We start from the raw sequence: 23,476 nt of genomic DNA, 5'->3' as shown, positions 1-23,476 counted from the left end.
AGTTGCTGTGCCCTGAGGGTGCCCAAAGGGCATATCAAGGCTACTGCCTGTATACGGCAGGAGGAGCAACTCTTGATTTTGCCCTGGCGGCACTAAAGGAGGTTATGCCCTCTAACCAGTGGCTGCCCCACTGGGTTGTCGATACCATCTCACAGGCTTACGGGGCCAGTGGCCGCCCCCCTTCCATCAGGCTGAGATGCCACTCTACAAGGAGCATCTCAACATCTTGGGCTGCCCTGAGGGTGGTGCCCCTGGAGACCATCTGCGCTGCGGCGTCGTGGGCGTCTTCTGGCACATTCTCCAGTTGTCATCAGGCCAATGTCGCCACTCCCCATTCTTTGGGCGTGGTCCTTTTGCCGAGCTCCGCTGCTTCCAGTGGTGAGCAAGGGCTTGAATTTTTCATGACATTGTTGGTATAAGTCATCCAGTGCTTAAAGCACCGCCTCTGGCGGTCAGTGACGAAATAGAACGATAGTTACCGCTGTAACTACGGTTCTATGAGTCCCGGATGACCGCCAGAGTTCCCTGTCACTCAGAATTCTTGTGTGCTCGCGAGAAGATTCTGGAAAATGTAGCCACGGTACCCTCGCGCAGCGAAAAGATGAAAGGAACAGATCCTCTGACGACACCGGCTAATATAGCCGGTGTCACGTGGGTCACAGGTGACTTTGTTGTTATTGGTACTCGAGCTGCGCATGCGCGCGATGGACATATCCAGTGCTTAAAGCACCGCCTCTGGCGGTCATCCGGGACTCATAGAACCGTAGTTACAGCCGTAACTATCGTTCTCCTCTGTCTCTGCACACACCAATCAACAGGTTTTATACACCTGAGGGATTTCAGATTATCTCAAGAAAAGTTTACAATGTTTTAAGAAGAGAACACAGATGATCTCAACCGGCATTTTAATATGTTAATTTAATATGTGACAACATTTTAAAGACGTTAAATGTTTTAAATACAATTATATACATGAATACACATTTATAAATCACTTTTCATATTCAAAACACTTAATTTGTTGCCTGGGTGTTGATTTGCAAAGGCACATAGAGTACTACAGTAACATAATGAAGGAACAATTAAAAAAACTACATTAAGAAACATGGATAATAAAACACATCAGACATTCAGGAAATGTTCAGACACTTTTAAATAATTTGGAATAGTCCAATTTGTAATTTTCCTCAGTTATCAAGTGATATTCTTACAGATTGAACTTTTACTTGAGTATAATTTGTTTCGACTATTATTCTAACTCAGAACGCTAAACTATACAAATGATATTAAGGTTTCCCATTATACAGTTTTGACTGTTTCCACCCACATCTCTGCAGGTTCAGAGCTGGCGCTGATGTACAACGATGCCTCGGTGCTGGAGAACCACCACCTCGCTGTCGGCTTCAAACTGCTGCAAGAAAACAACTGTGACATCTTCCAAAACCTTAGCAAGAAACAGAGAGAATCCCTCCGAAAGATGGTGATCGACATGGTGAGACTGCTGCACTTATTTCATGGTGATATCCTTTTCATGTGTGCTCGAACACAACTCTAGCTTTAGATTTAGAGCCGCTGATGGGAAAATGTTAAATAATGCTGTTTTCAGCCACATTTTGAGGTTTATAATTGTCTCTGTTTTATGTATAGCCACAGTAAAAATATACTGAATAATATCACACTAATAAATTACTTGACTGTTAAGGTTTCACGTGGGGACAGAGATGCTGTGATCCAGGGCCAGGGGTATAACTCAGTTACTGCTGCAGTGAAGCTAACAGACAATACCATCTCTGTTGTTTTTTTAGAATCAAATGTATTCACACTTTGCAAAGGTGAATATATTTTAAAAGAAGCACAAGAACATTAACCCCTATCTGTCAGTAAACTCACATACTTTTACAAAAAGACTCATTTCATATATACACAGCATGTACAGGTCACATGGGAAGCGTGCGTCATTCAGTCGATAATGTGTTGAATCTCTTTATTAGGTGCTCGCCACAGACATGTCCAAACACATGAACTTATTGGCGGACATGAAGACGATGGTGGAGACCAAGAAGGTCACCAGTCTGGGCGTCCTGCTGCTAGACAACTACTCTGACCGCATCCAGGTGAGTACGCCCCTTTCTGAAAATCAGAACACAGACACATGTGTAAACTCATTCAGTAAGTACACACTTCTTAAATAACATCATGCAGACCAAACAAATATGTATTCCGTCACCATAGATCCCAGACATGGCAGCAGCATGTTTCACATGATGTTTCCACACTGACCTTCACACACAACAAACTGAACAGCTGTTGGTAAGGTGTGTGTTGCAGAGGGTTAGTGTGAAGGTGCTACTGCCTGCTGGACACAGGGGTCATTGCATCTGTACTGAGCTGGACCAATCTACACTGTGTAATGTTGAGGTGTGTTGGATCAGGGCAGTGGGGTATTCTCAGGAGGAAAAAAAACCTGAATTTCCAAGAATCAAGTCACAAAATCCCAAGTTTACGAGAGTAAAATGTTCTCCACATTTTTTATAGTAAAAATGAGCATGTGAAAAAAACATTTTGAGATTAAACTCAGAACATTCTGAGAAATCTGAAAAAGTGTGTTTATTATCAAAGAACCTTATCACTTCACTAATCAAGGTTTGATCACAGCACCATCTAAAAAACGAAAGAGTTTATAATCTATTTTCTTTCCTTGTAAATTCTCATTTAAAACGTTAAATTCAGAAAGTTTTTGGATGGAAAATAACCCCTGACAACTACAATGGCTCTAATACGACTTTGTAGTACAGCAGGGGTGGGAAACCTCCGGCCCCCGGGCCGTATACGGTCCGCGAGACCATTTGGTACGGCCCTCAAGGTAATTTTATAAACACACGCAAAAAAGAAAAAAATTAAAGAAATCTAGACCGCAAACAAATTAAACAAAGCGAGTGCCTGTTTTTCCTGGCCACGGTCAGGGTCCTTGAACACAACACGAGCCTAACGTGTCATCACGTGGTATATGTCTCGTCTGACAGGAGTGCAGTTCTGACGGAGAGCAACAGAACGCCGCTCCGGCACTTCCAAGCAGTACCCATAAGGAGCCGTACACATGCCGCAGTTTTTGCGTGGCTGTGTCTTTAGTTGAAAGCCCGGTGGCGATCTGCTCATCTGTCATACTGATCATACAGTCAATAACTTTGTTGTTATTAGCATCTGGTTAGCTAGCTATGCTAACGAATATAACAAGCTTTTTCTACAACCAGTGAGGTAAAGGCACATCTTTATATGATCATTATAGTTATAAAAAAATAAGAGAATAAAGTAAACGGGTATAAAATATACTATATGACAGCAAAAAAAAGTTGTTATTAATAAACAAGAATACAGTTTGAAAGGAGAGTGATTTGTAAAATATCAATAAAGAAAAAAAATCTGCTTACAGTTCTGTTTCATATGTGTTGAGAGATGTATCCATAGATCTCCTAATGTTGCTCTCAAAGCACCAGATTGATGCTTTTAACTTAAAAAAATCTTCCCGGGGGAGCATGCTAACCCCTAGAGGAGGTTAGGTCCCCCCCCCCCCCCATTTAAATCACATCCACATGGATAGGAAACTAAATACATTTGCACACATCTTGTGTCCAATATCTTTCTGTTTTGGTGGTCATGCCACAACTCTGCACGTGCATGCATACGCGAGTCATGGTAAGATATCTGGATTCAGAGGTTGCTTTTTCTTTGCACTGCATGAAAGAAAGGCCAAATGAATGGGCTGTGATTTTAGTATTTTTAAGCAGAGGTCAATCATTTGTACGGCCCTCGGAGGATGTTGTAAAAATTGAAATGGCCCTTGAGAGGAAAAAGGTTCCCCACCCCTACAGGGTTAAGATGTCTTTAGATAAAGTCAAAGAAATGCTCATTATATTTCTGAAGTTATCACCCCTGTTTGTCCTGAGTCATTGTGGTGGAGGTTTGGAAACAGAGTCTGACTGAGCCTCTCTCCTCCAGGTTCTGCAGAACATGGTCCACTGTGCCGACCTGAGCAACCCAACCAAACCGCTGGAGATCTACCGCCAGTGGACGGACCGCATCATGGAGGAGTTCTTCACCCAGGGAGACCGAGAGCGGGACAAAGGCATGGAGATCAGCCCCATGTGCGACAAACACAACGCCTCCGTAGAGAAGACCCAGGTAACCACTGACACACTGGGATGTAGGGAAACGACGAATGTTTAAAACTTCAAGGAGTTAAAAATAAACATTAGTGTTCATCTTTATTTTTAATGAGGTTCTTTCAATCTTTTACATTATGAACACATCATCGTTACCTGAACAAAAATCCTGAATATTTAATATATCAGGTATTTAAATACAGAACTCCGTTGTTAATGTTTTACATATTAGTCAGGATATTATTTCTCAGTATATCTTTGAATTACATTACAAAAAAAATATATTTGTTAATCATATGACGTTAATATAGGCGTATGTCTCAACTAAACAATTGGTGTTGAAATCACATCCTCTGTGTTTTTGACTGCTGGCAAGTTCAGCAGGAAACATGACAGGAGCAAATATCAAAATTGTATCACTTTTATTGTGCGGTGTGATGACAGTCACAATTATAACAAATAAGAATGATAAAAGTCAGCAATGAGAATATTAATATTAGTGGTGCACGATAATTATCGGCCCGATAATTATCGGTCCGATATTAGGAATTATGACGTCATCCCGATAAACCCGATAACAGTATTAATAGCCCCGATAATATACAATATATTTTTTGGGTAAAAAAAAAGAAAAAAATACTGCGGTGTGGGTGGATTGGGATGAGGGGCGCTTGTTTTTCACTCGGCTCCTCCCGTTTTGCCAGTACTGTGGTATTAGTGGTTTAAAGGAAGAGGGGAGTTTTTCACAAATCCAGCGCTCCCTAACTCATGCCTGGCTGTGACGTAAATGGTGTGCGGCCGTGAAGCCAGGACAGTAAACAAACATGTCGCCGGTAGTATGGGACTATTTCAAAGTTTCAGAGTTAGATAGTTCGCTTGCTATTTGTATTAACAAATGCAATGCAGAAGTTCCACGAGGAGGGAAAAAGGCAACGAGCTATAATACTTCCAACCTGATTAGTCACCTGAAACATCGCCATCGCTACGATGGTGTGTTAAAAGCGTACGAAGACGCCTGCGCTGCTAAACTAGCGGCGAATCCAAAGCCAACTGCAAAGGCACCGGGGCTTTTACCTATCGACGAGGCTTTTGAAAAAGGCAAGAAGTTTGCCAGAGACGACCCCAGGGCTAAAACGATCTCTAACTTCATCATAGAAATGATGGCGCTTGACGAGAGTCAAAACTGTTCTTGGCTTTGTTTTGTTCATAGTAGTAATGCTCATGTCATTTGCTCACTACTAGTCTTTTTTTTACCACCAGGTGTGCAAAAACTACTGGTACATTTAATATATATATATATATATTATATTATTATCGGTTATCGGTATCGGTCTTGAGAAGCAGGAAGTTATCAGTATCGGTATCGGTTTCAAAAAACCAATATCGTGCATCCCTAATTAATATAAATGGTAAGACATTCAGAGTCATCCAAAATGTCCTTGAGGAACTGAAATCATAATTTTAGCATCGTTTTTCTTTAGTAAGCAGAATTGTACTCATCCTGTCATATTTGTGTGTTTATGATTTCTACTAATGATATATCATTTCTATGACCAGGTGGGCTTCATTGACTACGTTGTCCACCCTCTGTGGGAGACATGGGCGGACCTGGTGCACCCTGACGCTCAGGACATCCTGGACACCCTGGAGGACAACAGGGATTGGTACCAGAGCATGATCCCCCGCAGCCCCTCGCCCACCAGCCCCAAAGAGCACCGCGTGGAGGCGCTGCCAGGAGCTGTAGAAGCGGGGGGGGCTGTCTCCTCAGGAGGGGACAAGTTCCAGTTTGAACTCACTCTGGAGGAGGAAGAGGAGGATGAGGAGGAGGAGGTGGAGTCTGACCTGGAGAACCCCCTGGAGGAGGAGTTAGGTGGGGAGCGGCAGCAGGACTCCTCCTCCCCCTCTCTGTCCCCAGACCCCCGCAGCAGGTACCGTCCCCCCTCGCCTCACCCGTCCCGGAACCCGGCTACCATGTCGGTGCGGAGCCCCCACAGGACGCTGGCCTCCCCGGGACGGGAGGGGGCCGACAGGGACCGAGAACTGAGCCAGGAGGGGGAGGGGGTGGCGTGCCTTCGCATGGGGACGTAACAACCAGCACCACCTGCCCCCCCCCCCTCCCCCCGAGAGACAGGAGAAGGGATGAGGAGAGGCGGGGGCGGGGGCGGGGCAGGCCTCTACCGATGAAGTCTGTAAAATCACTACAGTCCCTTTACACTGGAGACACCCGCTCTGGAGCACAGAGGGACGTTCCCTCCCCTGTTTTATTTTATATTTCGACAAGATGAATCGTCTCAGCCTCTCTTTGGGTGCCTGATTGTGTCCGTCCTGCTTTGTTGTAGCTTCAGAGTGTCCCAGACAAAGACTGCTGCATTTTAACCAGGAAGAAGAGTGAGTGGAGCCGAGGCGGGACACTCTAACATGAACAAAAGGTAAAAGGAAATGTCTTCCTCTAAAATAACTGATTGTGACATTCAGACACGAGAATGAGGATGCCATGGTTTGACAGGGTCTTATATATATCATGTATTTTGCACCATAGTTTCGAATTTTTGGATATGGAATTACTGTTGGAATAAGTGAGTATGATTTCTTTGTTTGAGAATGATGTGAGAAATGAATTATTTTACCAAATACAGGATGTAGATGAGAGTAAGTCGAAAGACCTAAACCTCAGGGTATGAAGGGAAATCTAATGTAGCATGGATGTAGTGGGTTCCCCTCACCCTCGAACACATCTGTCTTTCCTGTTTGATTTACCTCCAAACTAGAGACACACCTGAGACTTTGTTTAACGGTGCGTCTCTGCATTTAATTAAAACCCTTTAATAGAGAATTTGGCAAATGAAGCAATCACGTATATATTTAAACCTGATTGTAGCAGCACAGAGATTGAACACTGAAGAAGACTGAACACCAGTCTCGCCTGTTGAAGATGTAAAAGACACCACCTGTATAATTAGTTTGGGCTTTATTTTTTTACCTGAGGAGATTTTAAATGGTGTCATAGTTTTAGGGTTTCAAACTGTTCCTTGTTGTACATTTTTGCTGGTCTCGTCTGTGTTTATGTGCTTAAAAAGCATTTTTTATCAGGGTGCCTCCGGTCCACAGTAGCACTTTACTGTATCTGCCCTTCAGCTCTTCTCTTCAGTCACTCAAAGGACTTCGTCCACTGCAGGCCGACTGAGGATCACACAGCACGTCTCTCCACAAGGCAGGGCAGGAAAATCAGTGATTATCAACAATTTCACAAAATGATTGGACCAACAGCAAAATTCACAACCTTTTGGTGGTCTAAGTATAAGAAGTAGTTTGTCTACTTTTTGCCTCAGTTTCTTAAGGAACCCATTAAACCGTTTATTGAAAAAAGAAATATATAACAGGTGTAACTAAAGGATATTCACATGGTTTGCACTTTTAAAGGCAAATGTATTACTGCAATGTTCTCTAAGTTTATCCTAGGTTCAAGATTTAAATCCAAAGCTGCCTTTTTGAAACAACAAAGTATTGTCTCTGATGTAAGATCCCACTTATGATCTGCTTAACTACAAATGATTATGATGTAGACAAAACATGTGAGAATAACCTTTAATTCATATTTGCCTGACAGCAGCCCAGAAACAGATGATTATTTTCTTACTCACACTTTGAAGGACATTGCTGGTGTTATTTAAACAGTTTCCTTGTTGTGAGCAGATCCCATGAAAAGACTAAATGTTAGTTTCTCAATACTTTCCTCCTGCGGCTCTCAGCCCAGAGAGCATTTTTAAAAATGTGTCTTAAATACAAATATTTGTATTTAATTCTACTTTTTTAGCAAACATGACTATTGGACTTCTTTTATCTGATTAAACATGTATTAATATATATCAATATTATACAATTATTAATGAGATATTTATATTGTCCAACAGCAGGACAGTGGATCAGGATTGATCTCAAATAAGCTAGTGCACATCCTCATAATGAAGCAATATGTCTCTGTGTAGCTCACTGATGTCTTTTGAATATTTCCGGCACAACAATAGAGGTCTATCGACAGCTGTTGCTTTTTTTATCTTTTCATGGGGGTTGTTGACAGTAACACAAATATGAAATATCATAAAATGAATCCAGTGACATTTTGTTATTTCTACACCTCAAAATTAATATCATGCTGAAGATTGTTTATTTTCTGGAACTACTCAAACAGATTAAGATTGTTCATTTGGATACAATCTTTCCAGATAAGTCACCATACTGTTCCTTTCCTGCCCTGCAGACAAACTCTGATGAAGAGATCAGAAGTTGCTAACAGAAATTAATCAAACTAAACCAATTCTCATTTGATAGAAAGTGCCCGAATGGGATATGACTGTGTGCCATAAGTGTTGAAAACACTCACCTGCCAGCCTACGATGCTGTACATTTTTACACAAGAGATTTTATCAAAGTCAAGGACTTTATAGAGTTAGTTTTTACCAATGATACGTGTTGCCAGTATTTAAAGCCGACCGTCTGTTTTTTTTTTTTTTTTTGTGCAGCTCATGCCTAACCAGATAGCTGCAACTTGAACATGTATGTAGTTTCAGGAGTCGCTGAGGTAGAAAGACCAGGAAGCAGCACGCACTACACAGAGATATGATGCACTTCCTGGTCAGGCACTCGTAGAAAACAGTATTTCATTAAGTCAGCTAGTAAGCTTTACTGATCAGCCTTACATGTGATAGAAGTGGTGGGAGCCTATTGTTAAAGGACCATTATGCTGTTTTAACATGCCGAGCCAAAGCATCGTTTGATCTACAGTTCTGAATCAAATAAAACTGCTCCATCCCGGGCTTTCGGAAATAATAAAATCTCAACAGATCGGAAGAAGTTATTAGGGTTGTCCCAGATAGTTTTATATTGAATTGACAACATTCATATTCTAAATCCAAATGCTGCACATTCTTTAATCTGTATTCTGCCTAAAGCAGTTGCCCTTGGAAAGCTATAAAGATTGTTCTAAAAAAATGTAGGCCTAATTATTAAAAGTTGCTCTGTGGCTCATTAAGCTACCTCTTCCTTTTCCAGCTTTGGCTCTTGGAACCAAACGTCTGTGTGTGCAGTAAAGCCTTTCAACTCACACTGCTATGAAGTTATAGTTCCTGCTTAACATCGGTTTAAAAAGCACAGTCTCAAGTTAGTTACATTTTGACTGAAATAAAAACAGGAGCTCAGACCAACAGAAATGTAGTATTTTGTATAATGTTATAAAAAATATAAAAGAAAATTCCTTTAATTTTGTGCTTTCCTCTCTGTGACAGTAAAAGCGAAGAAACTGTCCGCTAGCTCTCCTGAAGCAAAGGAAGATATACGTTTTTAAATATGCAATAAACGTAAGCTTGAGTAGTTAGCATAGACGGATCATTTTAAGATGTTGTTCAAAGTTCCTCTATCTTCATGCAGAACAGGCAAGTAAAGCTTTCTTTTTATAGTAGTTTTTAAACAGTTAAACAAAGCTTCACACACATCCCAAAAAGAATCAATAAAGTAAAAACGCTGTTCTACATTTTACATCATAAATTACAAAGACACAGCCCAAAAAATTGAAAAATGCCAAACATACAGTACAAGTTCGGCATGGCATTTGTAACAATTTGCTGATTTTAAATATTTAACAGTAGATTTCAGATCTCAGTGATTGTTGGCGTTAGCTCGGCATGTTAGCACAGCAGTGGCTCTTTACAGGAAGACATCAGTGCCATACTGTACAGTGTTAAACGTCTGTTGTTGTGTCGCGCTGATACTGCCAACATTAATGTTCATGCCGTCTGTTTTCTCTGTGTCGTGCAAACCTCTATAAAAATATATGTATTCTTCAAAAGTATCTGTCGAGACTAAGTACTGTATCATAGGACATTTGATTTTATGTTCTGGAGCCTAAAAATCAAGTATACATTAAAGCGTATACACCTGCCACTCCAATGTTTTCTTTTGTCAAAGAAAATAACTATTTGTTTCTCCTTCTAAGCCAAAAGACTCTCGGGAGTTCAGGGTGTTTTAATTGAAAATGCCAATAAATAATATGAAAATCCATCAATGCGTTTTAATCATTTTTTTGTTTATTATACGACTCAAAACGTTTTTTTCAAGTGGAAGAACTCTAAATTAAAGAACTATGGTACATGTCACACGCATGTATTCCACTTTCAAAATAAAACCACACTGCATGATCTCGCATCCACAGTTATCAACTATATTAAACATGATTTTGATGCCGTTTGGTACGTTATGCATGTTATTATTTGCCGCTGTGATCAGCAGAAGCTTCTGTTCAGTCTGACCGGAGCTCCGTTGCAGGCTGGAGGCTTCACACCCTGAAGACACAACACAGTCACCACACACACAGGTTAATAACTGACAAATATTCAAACAAACAAAACCTGCATTTTAGTTCTGATACACATCGTCAGATTGAGCAGAACGACTCTCTCCCTCTTTGGCATCCTTTTATAAGAGTTCTTCTCCCAGCACTGATAGTAACCAAATTACCAAAGTAGAGTCACAGTAACAAGACAAATATATAAATAATATAGTCCTTACTTTGTAGAGTTGGCAAACCAAGCTAAAGAGGGATGACATTGCCTTGTCCTCGTTATCTTCTGTGTATTCCTGGAACACAAACCGTTTATGATCTTTAAATCAATTTAAAGCAGCTATACATTACAGACACACATCCAGCAGTAGACTACAGTATCATGATTCTGAGTATTTTATAAGATAATTATTTGACCTTCAAATATAATGGAGAACATCCAAATTAGATACCATTTTAACCTCACAGTTTACAGTGCTTTGCACAGCTTTTTAATATGTGCTGCAGAATTATTAACAACACATTCAGTAGAATGAATGTTGATTTATAAAATGTTCCTTTGGAGTGAGTAAACTGTATTCAACCAGGGGGGGAAAAAAGGGGTTTTGTGACGGTTTCTCAATTTGAGAACAAAGAGAACTTTAAGTAAAGTGTGTACATTGTACAACACTTATATAACCACAAAAAGATGTATGGGGTTGAACAATTGCAAAACAGTCCTTGCTAAACTAAACCTTTAAAATAGTTCGAGACAGAATCATCATCTCCTCTGCAGATCAGTCTTTATATTCGAGTAGTGACTAAAATGTTCTGACGAAATAATTAAAAAGTCTTATTCTACCTTTTTGGTCAAGAAAAGTGGAACTAAGAACTGCATTACTTTGTGTCTAGGTAACACTTTGTACCCATCATTATTAGCTGTGTGCGTTTTACCCCGTAGAAGGTGACCCATGGGACGTGTGTGTGAGTGGGGCTCAGCGCTCTGGTCATGACAGCGTTGGCGTGCATCAGCTGGTTTCCCAGATCGCCCGTCACACAGGAGGAGACCCTCGCCCAGGAGACGGAGGGGGCGTACAGCTGGAGACACTGACACACACATTGAGAAACACATATATCCATAGATAAAAGCAGGAGTCTTAAAAAGGTTTAGATATGTTTTGAAACCACCGCCCATGCAGTTTTTGACACAGTAAAGTTAGCATGTGCAGACTAATTTACTTTTGTTGATGTTTTCTAAAGGAACATTTCACTTTTTATGTCAATAGTTTACAGAGCTTCTTACTATGGCTCCTACCAAATCACAGATTTGTTTTCTTAAAAAAAAAGATGAGAGTCCTGTAATTTTCATCCTAGGAACACTTCAACTATGAGAGACAGAATGGGGGGAAAGAATCCAGGAAATCACATTGTAGGATTTTTAATGAATTAATTGGTAAATTCCTCGGTAAAATAAGTATTTGGTCACCTACAAACAAACAAGATCTCTGGCTCTCACAGACCTGTAACTTCTTCTTTAAGAGCCTCCTCTGTCCTCCACTCGTTAACTGTATTAATGGCACCTGTTTGAACTCGTCATCAGTATAAAAGACACCTGTCCACAACCTCAAACTCCACTATGGCCAAGACCAAAGAGCTGTCAAAGGACACCAGAAACAAAATTGTAGACCTGCACCAGGCTGGGAAGACTGAATCTGCAATAGGTAAGCAGCTTGGTGTGAAGAAATCAACTGTGGGAGCAATTATTAGAAAACATACAAGACCACTGATAATCTCCCTCGATCTGGGGCTCCACGCAAGATCTCACCCTGTGGGGTCAAAATGATCACAAGAACGGTGAGCAAAAATCCCAGAACCACACGGGGGGGCCTAGTCAATGACCTGCAGAGAGCTGGGACCAAAGCAACAAAGGCTACCATCAGTAACACACTACGCCGCCAGGGACTCAAATCCTGCAGTGCCAGACGTGTCCCCCTGCTTAAGCCAGTACATGTCCAGGCCCGTCTGAAGTTTGCTAGAGAGCATTTAGATGATCCAGAAGAGGATTGGGAGAATGTCATATGGTCAGATGAAACCAAAATAGAGCTTTTTGGTAAAAACTCAACTAGACGTGTTTGGAGGAGAAAGAATGCTGAGTTGCATCCAAAGAACACCATACTGTGAAACATGGGGGTGGAAACATCATGCTTTGGGGCTGTTTTTCTGCAAAGGGACCAGGACGACTGATCCGTGTAAAGGAAAGAATGAATGGGGCCATGTATCGTGAGATTTTGAGTGACAACCTCCTTCCATCAGCAAGGGCATTGAAGATGAAACGTGGCTGGGTCTTTCAGCATGACAATGATCCCAAACACACCGCCCGGGCAACGAAGGAGTGGCTTCGTAAGAAGCATTTCAAGGTCCTGGAGTGGCCTAGCCAGTCTCCAGATCTCAACCCCATAGAAAATCTTTGGAGGGAGTTGAAAGTCCGTGTTGCCCAGCGACAGCCCCAAAACCTCACTGCTCTAGAGGAGATCTGCATGGAGGAATTGGCCAAAATACCAGCAACAGTGTGTGAAAACCTTGTGAAGACTTACAGAAAACGTTTGACCTCTGTCATTGCCAACAAAGGGTATATAACAAAGTATTGAGATGAACTTTTGTTATTGACCAAATACTTATTTTCCACCATAATTTGCAAATAAATTCTTTAAAAATGAGACAATGTGATTTTCTTTCTCATTTTGTCTCTCATAGTTGAGGTATACCTAGGATGAAAATTACAGGCCTCTCATCTTTTTAAGTGGGAGAACTTGCACAATTGGTGGCCGACTAAATACTTTTTTGCCACACTGTATGTAAGCTTCACGAAGCAAAAATCTATTAAGGATTTTACGAAAAGTGACTCCGATATTGATGTACAGAGAATCTGACCAGATGATCAGAGTCACTATTTACCAAAAAGTCTGTACTGCCTGAAATCCCTGAAGAGAATTGACTGGAACGCAGAGGAGCTGCATAGAAACATTTAGCTTTAAGGTTTTAAGAGTGGATTCAGCTTCTGTGGCATTACATTACATTCACAATGTGGTCTATATGCTGTAAAATGTATTATCTCTTCGATTTACACACGGCATCTATTGCACGTCTGTCCGTCCTGGGAGAGGGATCCCTCCTCTGTTGCTCTCCCTGAGGTTTCTCCCATTTTTTCCCCCTTAAACTGTGGGTTTTTCTCTGGAAGTTTTTCCTTGTACGATGTGAGGGTCTAAGGATAGAGGGTGTCGTTTTTCTCATACTGATATTCTGAACAATCTGTGCTGTTGTATTTGCTGTAAAGTGTCTCTACTGTAGGCTATTTTTATTATATGTACAGCACTTTGGCTCGACCAAAAATCGTTTATAAATGTGCTATATAAATAAAACTTGATTTGATTTGAATGTCACCCGAGTGCTAGAAATGTACATTTATTTATTTTCCAAGCTACTTTATGATTCAACAATAAAAAATTATAGCACATTGGTTTAGTTTTACAGAGCTATAGCTGGACCTTTCTCCATGTTTTACTGACAATTTCAGGGTCCAGAGTTTTATGAATTATAAAACCCTGCTTGTTCATCTGACAGCACCTTATGCAAAAAAAAGACAACGCTCGAGTTTATTCTGTAGATCAGGAGTCACCAACCTTTTTTAGGATGAGAGCTACTTTCAAATAATAAAACAAGTCGTGAGCGACTTTTACTCCTCTTTTTTTTGTTTTTTGCAGTGTATATATTTAGCACATTTTAACATTATTATATGCTGACCTTTAACCTTTGTGTGCTGTTTGGGTCTGTGGGACCCGTTTTCAGTGTTTACTAAAAGAGCATGTATTGCTTTACATGCTTTATATGGGGGCGGACGGGCCTCACCTCTTCTAGGGGGGTCCGGGGGCATGCACCCCCGGGAAGATGTTTTTTTAAATGTTGAAGTTAAATGCATTAATCTGGTGCACTTTGAGCACAACATTAATTTATGGATACAGCTCTCAACACTCGTATGAAAGGGAGCTGTATACTTTTCAATAATCTTTAGAATATGATCACAACCAATAACAAATCATTTAAACTAGCTTATTCTTATCTTACCTAGTTAGCATTCTTTCTTTTTATTTATGCATATTTTACTAATCACTCCTTTTAAACTGTTTTTTTTACTGTCCTATAGTACACATTGGAATGATTTCTTACGTTAACTATATTAAATAGATAAAGGTGTGCTCTCCCTAGCTCTCTCTGTCTCACTCACAGAGGCTGTGTGCTCCTCCGTGGCGATGACGGCTTGCGTTAAAAAATAATAATAAACATATTTGTAAAGTGGGGGGACACAAACGGGATTTCGAAAAGTGGGGGGGACATGTGCCACAGTGACACGTCTTAAAACCCGGAAGTAAACTCCTCCGGAGAAATTGCATTGGTTTTTGTCAAAGGAACCGGAAGTGGTAAAATGCTAACTTACTTCCGGGTTTTAGGATGCGTCACTGTGGCACTCTATGGGGCTGATGTGTTGTGTAGATCCTGCCAGAAGGAAAATCACAGTCACACTCCTTATGAAGCGGTGAGCTGCCGCTCCACATTGCTTTTCTTCCCGACTGCAACGCTGGTCCCACAAATCAAGCAAGAACGTGATTGGTTGATATTCATTGTGGGGGTGGAGGAGGGGTGTTAGATAGATATAGAGTTGTAGTAAGTAGATAGAGTTCGCTATGATTGAGGTTTCGTTTATGCATAGGGTAGATTCTTTTAATTACATTTCCTTTTTTGTTTTGTGTATTTTTTACATTTGCTTGGCGAGCTATTTTTAGAACATGCCCCGCGGGCGACTCACAATGCCCCTGCAGGCGAATAAGTGCCCGCGGGCACCGTGTTGGCTACCCCTGCTGTAGATACTCACAGGCTGGGCAGCATTCAGGACATTTGCAGCAGACTCCATGCAGTAGATGATCTGAAAGGCTGAGTGTCCGGTTAAATGGATGATACAGGCCTGAGGAACACATCAATCAACCTCATGTCAGCATGTTGCACTGTTAAAAAGTGACAGTGTGCGTAATGAAACATTCAAACCTCAATCATGTTCCCTCTGCATTCAGGCTCTCCATGCTGACAGGTGAAGGGAGAATTCACTGATGGAAGCTCCTAAAAGAAAAGTTTGAACTATTAGTCTGCATAAGATTGCAAGCACGTGCACACAGACATCAAAGTGGGCTTGAGCCCCTGCCCTTTTTCTTCCTCCAGAGAAAGTGCCCTTTTTTTTAAATAAATGAATATATATATCTACTGCTGTTTGCGCACAGTTTCCCTTTCCAAAAAGATATTGATTGAATACAAAATAAAAATATCAGGTCGGGAGATTAGACTGAAGTTCCGATGCTCTCTACCCTCCCTCCCTCCACGTCTCGCGCACAGCGGTGCGGACATCGGCAGTCACTTCAGACAGACAGGTAGCAGCACCTCCCACTTTACTGTCCCATGTTATGCCGGCTTTTCTGAAGGTGAGTGGTGATGAATCAATTACTAAACTACCAGTATCTCGAGTTTACAGCTAATTAGCCAAAAGACAAAAACAAATATAGTTAAGTTAGGTAGGCTACTAGCTAATGGATAAGTAAGCTCAAGGTTTAGCTAAGGCAATTTATCATGGGCAAACATTCTACTGTACTTAAGGGGAGACAGACACTAAAGGTGAATACAGTAAAATTTGTATCTAATAACATCACAATCGCCACATTGATATGCAAATTAGGCGTTAACTAGTACACTAGTAATAAAGTACTATCTTATCTCTTATCTTAATTAAAATGCGCTCATTTGCATGCAGTGACGGCATTGCAGGTGAAAAGGATCAAACAAAAAACAAACAAAAAAGTATATCACCTCACAACTTCCCCAGATACTTACTTACGTCAAGTCAGTATTTTCCCCTGAAATGTTATGTTTAAATATGCAGATTAGCTTTAAATCTATAGGTGAATTCAGACATGGTAGTAAAACGAACACCATTTATATATGTTTTTTGGAAGTTTTCTTTCCATTAGAGTGAAAGAAAACATGGAAGCAAAATAGACCAAAATAACAAAATGTACAAGTACGTGAAAAAACAATCTTTTTGCCTGTAATGTCCTTAAACAGTAACTTCATAATTTGTATTGTAGGCTGCTCATTTAATAACTATTAATTGTACTAGTTTGTTGTCTATTCTTGTGCTTAGTGAATACTAAAGAAGACCATTGTCTGTGTTAACTGACTATTTTGTAGAATTCTGTTGAGTATTAAACAATTGCGTGAGTGTGAGGGTATTACAACTTTTTTATAAGTGATTATGGGAAGTGCCCTTTTTCTCACTTGAGCTCCCGCCCCCCAAAATGCCTGTGCACGTCCCTGTATGATTGTATTTATAGCTATTTACAGAGGACGAGGTCACGAGGATCAGGGTACCTTGGCGTTCCCGTAGGGGACCAGAGTGACGGTCATGATGTCCTGCAGCATCGTCCAGGTGGGGAAGAGCTGTTGGGAGATGAAGCCTCTGCAGCCTGGACACAAGATCTCATAGTACAGAGTGACGGACACAGGAGGAACAGCCCGGCTCGGTCTGGTAGCATTTAACTCCATACACTGCTTCTGAACCTGGAAACAGAAATAGATGGATGAAATGTGTCAAATGTATAAAAGACATACAGCTTGTGATGATCTAAGGCTAAGCCATATTTAAACCAATATATTCTTCATAAATCGTCACAGATAGTTTATTGGAAATAAGCTAAAATTACAAGTAAAAAGTTGTTAAATACCTTTTTTTGTAACTGATGCCAAATTAAAACACCATTATTATTTTTTTTAATGATATTACATTATTACAACTGGGTATGCTTTTTGTCAATGATGAGATAAGATCAGAAAAGTTCCTGTGTTTTTTTACAATGGAAACTAATTCAACAGTAGGCTATAGTTTTTGAACTAAAACATTTAAAGGTCGTTTGATTAACTGTTTACAGCTACTACTTGCTTTTCGAAGCCGTATTTTTAGGACCCTCTCCAATGAGCATATTGAACACGAGCCAAGGGCCTAATTTCAAAGATAATAAAACTGTTTTGCCTTTCCCCCCCAACTTTAAACTGATTAAGCGTTTGTCCGGTCACATGAAGAACCACTGCTGTTCAATTTCTGAGGCATGACTCTCATTTAAATCACAGACAGGGAGTTTTCATGTTTATCACAATGCTGCTGCTAAAAAAAAAATGCTACATCATATTTAAAACACATTTTCTATTAAATAAACCAGAATTCCCTTTTTCAAAGATTAGATGGAAAAAAGTGTTAGACTAAATAAACTATTTTCTCATTCATGAGATGAAGAAAAGTTGTTGGGTATTTCAAATATTGAGGACATTTACTGTTATGAATTCTCACATACTATAAGATAATTAATACAGCAGGCCATCACGACCGAAAAGATGGAAAGTAAATAGTAAAACATATAGTTTGGCTGGTATGTTCCTATTTTATTCTAATAAACTATATGTAAAAAGACACATCAAAGTTCAACAGCAAAAGAAACAAAAATTAGAGAAGGACATCCCACTTACAGATAAATAACAGAAATATAGTAAAACATAAAACCCCTATCTCCATATTTAGCTTTAATTGTATTTATTTATCTTCACATCATCATCTTCAAACATAGAAACAACTGTTATTGTCTTATAGGACCATTCAGCTTTCTTTGTGTTACAATATCGAAGCATTTTATGCCATGACCCCATATGCTACAGGAATAAAATAGACAGCTGTACATGTGGTTCTACTCACATTGCATGCTATTGCTATCTCCAGGGACCGACACCACTGTGAAGGTGGATAGCGGCATGCCGGTTTAGGGTGAGACCCCTCGGAGCTTCCCAAGGAAGTACAGAGGAGTAAAAATCCAGGCAGCAGTCCTGGCAGCTTCATGTTGATCTGAGGAGTCTACAAACACAGCGCAGCAGAGCCCTGAAGCTGCTTATAGCCGCCCAGCCAATCATCCGCTGATTAGCGCCAGGTGTGAGCTACTGCTGCCTTCATGGAAACTCGGATCCATTAGTCCAGCAGATATGTGAAAGAATTGTGCTTTTGATGATAAAAACATGAAATTTGGCACACTGTTAGAGCATGCCCTAAGGAAGATTTTTGGCTATAGGGCCATCGCAAATTTGTCCAATGGTTGTTATTTTACCAGTAGCTTAGGATCTAGACCACCTAGGATCTTGATTCTGGTGGCTAATCCTACATTTTCAAGGATGGGGAATGCATTGGTACTATTTACAACATGCTAGAATGTAGCTAACTATATGTATCTGGTATTCAGGGAACAAAATACACAGTAAACCATTAACATATGTATTATGGTGAAGTAATTAATGTTACATAATATATATGTAATATTACAGGTTTTCAACTAAATGCAGACTTAGTTCGGAAAACAGTCCACCACAGTGGCAAAGGGCAGTTACTGAATTGCTACCTTGACACATTTGCATTGTCCACTGCACCCCTTTTTGCATCCACAGCGGAGGAGTTCACGACAGGCCTGGTAATGTGGTCCAGTAAACTTCCCATCCACCTGTGGCCTTCCTCTTCCACCCCAGTCACCTGGGGATGGGAGTTCAGGGGCTGCAAACATCATCTGTCCCCAGCAGTGACCAGCTTGGAAGGCAGCTCTCTTTGTGTGCTGAATCAATGCTGCTTGTGTTGGGGGGAATCCTTCAATGATTCTACCTTTCTTGGTGAAGAGCTACTTGCATGCCTGATTGACTGACTCCTGGCTGCTAGTGGTGTATGCAGTAGGGCATACTTGTAGGTTTTGCTTAATGACTTAATCTGTTTCTGGCATACCAAATAGTACAGTTGTATGGGTAAGGGAACCCACAGTAATCTCATTGTTCTTCATTGTATTCTGTCCAGTTTTTTGTAGTACTTTTAACTGCTGCTTAATAAACCATGTAATCATAATCCATCCTCATTAAAGCCCGGTATATGTGTAATGATGTGTTTTTGAAAGCTTACCATTCAAAACCAAAGAAACACCTTACAAAATAAAGCACGTTTAATGTCAATATTATATATATACTGTATATATATACTGTATATATATATAATATAATTTCTCCTGTACATCAACCAACCAATATATTTAAATAGGATTATTCGATCCATGGACTTGGTTTGTAGTGATAACCCCTGGCAATGACCTTATATTTCATTTTAGTGACCAGCACATATTATGATTTTCCTCTACTGACATTTTGAATCCACAACCCCAGGTAAAAAAACATTATGCTTAAATTATACTTTTTAAAGAATGTACTAAGTACACTTTTAGGATAAAATACTATTTTTGTCGCATTCAAGTATACTAAAGTGTACTCAAGTAGTACTTGAGTACTACTTAAGCATTAGTTGAGTATACTTGAAGTGTAAATTGTGTGCTAAATTGGCACAACTTTATGTAAACTTTAAGTCTACTGAAGTAGCCTACACCAGTTAAATCATGATTCGTGTGCATTCGAAACACACTTTAAGTACAATTGTATTATATCACCAGTGTGTTGGAAATATACTTAAAAGGGTATTTAGCTCAATTCATAGTAGTGTTTAAGTGTGTTTTGAACATACTTATTCAAGCACACCTGTTATATTTCAAATTAACTTCAAATGCACTTTCTGACTGTATTCAATACTTTCAAATTGTGCTATTATGTTAATAAAAATGTATTTATAGTAAGGTTCTATCACAATTTAAGCACCATAAATCCATGTATTTTAAGTATAATGTTATGATACTATAATGTAGAAGTGCTACAGAATAGAAGTGTAGTTTAAGTACAATACTGTGTTTAGAGTCGGAGAGGTCCTGATAATTTATTCCGGTAAATTACTCTGACCTACTAATTGACCTGACCGAAGTTATTGAGTCTATGTAAGGTTGCTGCTTGGCTCAGATCCACCAACGTCAGCAAGATCTCACCTCTATTAACTTCCCGAAGAACCTAGGTTCAATTAACTGCTGTTTCAATTCAGACAACTCTTTTTTAATCTGTTTAAGGGATCCCGAAGGATTTTGATATCAGTAAATGGAGTGTGCTCCTAAGTGTGTGTGGCAGGGTGCAATCTTACCTTTGAAGCAGGAGAGGAGTGCACAGGTTGTCTTTTAAATTATCCCAGTCCAACAGGTGGGATCAGTTTATTTGAAGAAAAATAGGTCCAAACTAATACAGGGTTTTTACCTTCTCTCTTTACAACATTATAATCATACTAAAAAAATTGTGCTGTGATCATGTTCAAATATGAAACTTTAATTCACAGTCTTACATTTATTACCAAAATGTTTTAATTTCAACTGCCCAATTCAGTTGTCATTTTTAAAATCTCCCGATTGAATTGAGAGGTATTTCCTCGTAAAAAGACCGGTGTCAATAAAAAGCGCATTCAACTTTTCTTTCACCAAATCAATTCACATCAGTTTCATACCTTTTTTCCGACACAGATGGCGGGTACTAACATTCAAAAACACACACCTATCTCCCGCAGGTATTTCGGAGGAAGATCCTCATGGTGGCGGTTCCTAATCACAACCACACACACTCCTATCCGACACAGATGGCGGGTACTAACATCCACAAACACATACCTATCTCCCGCAGGTATTTCGGAGGAAGATCCTGTGGTGTCTAGACAGTTGTGTTAAGTTAATTTATTTAGTTCAGTCCTTTTGTCTTTTGCCTTGTCTTGTGATTTCCTGTTTTATTTTGTAGTAACCTTTCCCTCTCGTTTCAGAGCATTCCTGCCCTGGTGTGTTTTTCCCACCAGTGTGATTGTCAGCCCCTCCCTTAATTGTTGCCACCTGTGTCCCCTTACCTAGTGTGTATATATAGTCTGCGTCTCCCTTTGTCTTGTGTCAGTTCGTCTTGTCTCGTCAAGCCTGCCAGTCATCCCTTGATCGTGTGAAGTATATTTTTGATAGTCATGTAGATGTTTTTTTGGTTTAGAGTTTTTGATCCTCCAAGTGAGCGTTTTGTATTTGACCTTAATTAAAAGACCTTGTTAATTCTAATCTGTTTCTGGTGTTGTGCATTTGGGTCCTGAGCCTCGTGACATTCTTAACAGTACGAACTGACCAAAGAATGGACCCAGCCGACCCAGACAGGTTCAGAGCAGCTCTGCGCTCACAAGGCACGCTTTTGTCTCAGCATGACGATCAGCTGAAATCAATTGACCAGGGAGTGAGAGAATTGAGTGGTCGTCAAGAAAGCTTCCAAACATCTGTGAACAGCCAAGTAAACCACCTGGCAGATCAGCTTGTTCGTGTCCTTGCCCACCTGGAAGCTGGATCTCAAACTGTTTCCGCGGCTGCACCCCTGCCTGAGGCTGTGATCCAAGGACCTACTTCTTCTTCATGCTCTCGTCTCGCATCTCCAGAGAAATTCTCCGGTGACTCAGGTGACTGTCGTCCTTTTTTAGTCCAATGCGACCTGCATTATCAACATCAGCCTTCTGCTTTTCCAACAGACCAGTCTAGAATAGCTTTCATGATAACACACTTGACTGGTAGAGCAGCAGCGTGGGCTACAGCAGAATGGGCTAGAGACTCTCCCCTTTGCAGATCACTCGGACTGTTTACTGATTCCCTTAAAAAGATTTTTGATCGTACAGCGCCAGGGAGAGAAGCGGCTAAAGCTCTAGTTCAACTCAAGCAAAGAAATCAAAGAGTGTCTGATTATGCCATAGAGTTTAGGACAATAGCAGCAGACAGTGGCTGGAATGATCTGGCCTTGCTGGACGCCTTTGTAAATGGACTTTCAGGCCTTGTCAAAGATCACTTAGTCCCATTAGATCTTCCAGAAGATTTAGACTCTGTGATTGCTCTGGCTATACGAATAGATAATAGGCTCTGGGATAGACAAAAAGAAAGAGAACATCCTGCAGTTCGTTCACCAAGCTCCAGGGGGCCTCCTCGTGGCATCCGGATGAGGGAGGATTCGTTTCCAGGGGTCTGGATCAAGCCTCCTTTGACAACGCCATCCACCACATCAGAGGAACCCATGCAACTTGGCCGAGCAAGACTTTCACTGGAGGAGCGGGAACGGCGCCTCCGCCAGGGCCTGTGTTTCTACTGCGGGCATCGTGGACACCTGATGGCCGCTTGCTCACTAAAAGACGGGGCTCCCCAGGCAAGAGGAGGGCGCTGGTGAGCCGACTAACTTCTGACTACTCTCCTCGTACGCTGACTCCTATCCAAGTAAAATTAGGTAAGAAAACCTTAACACAGAATGTTCTCATTGATTCAGGAGCAGACGAAAGTTTTATGGACTGGAATTTTGCCAAAAGCTTGAACATTGTCACCATGCCCTTAGCTCAACCTTTAAATGCCAGTGCCCTTGATGGAAGATTATTGTTTCAAGTCACTCACCACACAGAACCCGTCCAGGTTATCATAAATCACAACCACACAGAATTCATGACATTCCATTTATTCGACTCCTCACAACACCCTATGATTTTAGGCTTCCCATGGTTGAAAAGACATAACCCTCACATTGACTGGCGTTCTGGTAGGGTGAAGGGTTGGGGAAGAGAATGTAATCATACATGTTTGGTTTCACCAGGAGAAGTTGAAGGGCTGTCTGTAGGAAGGGTTACTTCAGGTAGTGAGGTGGAGACGAAGGAAGTAACTCATGACCATGCCTCTGACTTACCAGACCTGCCCAATGTTCCCTCCTGTTACCACAACCTGAGGGAGGTTTTCAGTAAGACTCGGGCCTCTACGTTGCCTCCTCATCGACCTTATGACTGTGCAATTGACTTACTACCGGGTGCCCCCATTCCCAAGGGACGTCTATACTCAATTTCTGGTCCTGAAAGACAATCTATGACGGATTACATTGACTCATCTCTGAAGGCGGGCCTCATTCGTCCATCGTCATCTCCTGCTGGCGC

General features: G+C 40.8%; 2 protein-coding genes across 7 annotated transcripts in view; one reads left to right on the top strand and one right to left on the bottom strand.

Moving 5' to 3' along the window:
- The window catches only part of LOC117536233 (cAMP-specific 3',5'-cyclic phosphodiesterase 4D-like), a 122,371-nt gene extending 112,157 nt beyond the window's left edge, over window positions 1-10,214 (top strand). For all 6 annotated transcript variants that reach the window (XM_034201106.1, XM_034201055.1, XM_034201186.1 and 3 more), the window contains 4 exons: window positions 1,338-1,492; window positions 1,992-2,114; window positions 3,997-4,179; window positions 5,718-10,214. In XM_034201106.1, the coding sequence (XP_034056997.1) occupies window positions 1,338-1,492; window positions 1,992-2,114; window positions 3,997-4,179; window positions 5,718-6,248 (992 nt within the window). In that variant the 3' untranslated portion in view covers window positions 6,249-10,214. The remainder of the gene's footprint in view (window positions 1-1,337; window positions 1,493-1,991; window positions 2,115-3,996; window positions 4,180-5,717) is intronic.
- Window positions 10,215-10,222: 8 nt separating this feature from the next.
- Window positions 10,223-18,464, bottom strand: LOC117536554 (gamma-interferon-inducible lysosomal thiol reductase-like). The gene is made up of 7 exons (XM_034201509.1): window positions 18,314-18,464; window positions 16,942-17,130; window positions 15,571-15,642; window positions 15,401-15,490; window positions 11,428-11,580; window positions 10,722-10,790; window positions 10,223-10,495 (listed from the first exon to the last, which is right to left on the bottom strand). The coding sequence occupies exons 1-7, from the start codon at window positions 18,452-18,454 to the stop codon at window positions 10,436-10,438; spliced, it is 774 nt and encodes a 257-aa protein (XP_034057400.1). The 5' UTR covers window positions 18,455-18,464; the 3' UTR covers window positions 10,223-10,435.
- Window positions 18,465-23,476: the final 5,012 nt, after the last annotated feature.

The sequence above is a fragment of the Gymnodraco acuticeps genome, unplaced genomic scaffold (genome assembly GCF_902827175.1).
Source record: "Gymnodraco acuticeps unplaced genomic scaffold, fGymAcu1.1, whole genome shotgun sequence".
NCBI classification, from domain to species: domain Eukaryota; kingdom Metazoa; phylum Chordata; class Actinopteri; order Perciformes; family Bathydraconidae; genus Gymnodraco; species Gymnodraco acuticeps.
This window is presented reverse-complemented; position numbering and strand designations above follow the sequence as displayed.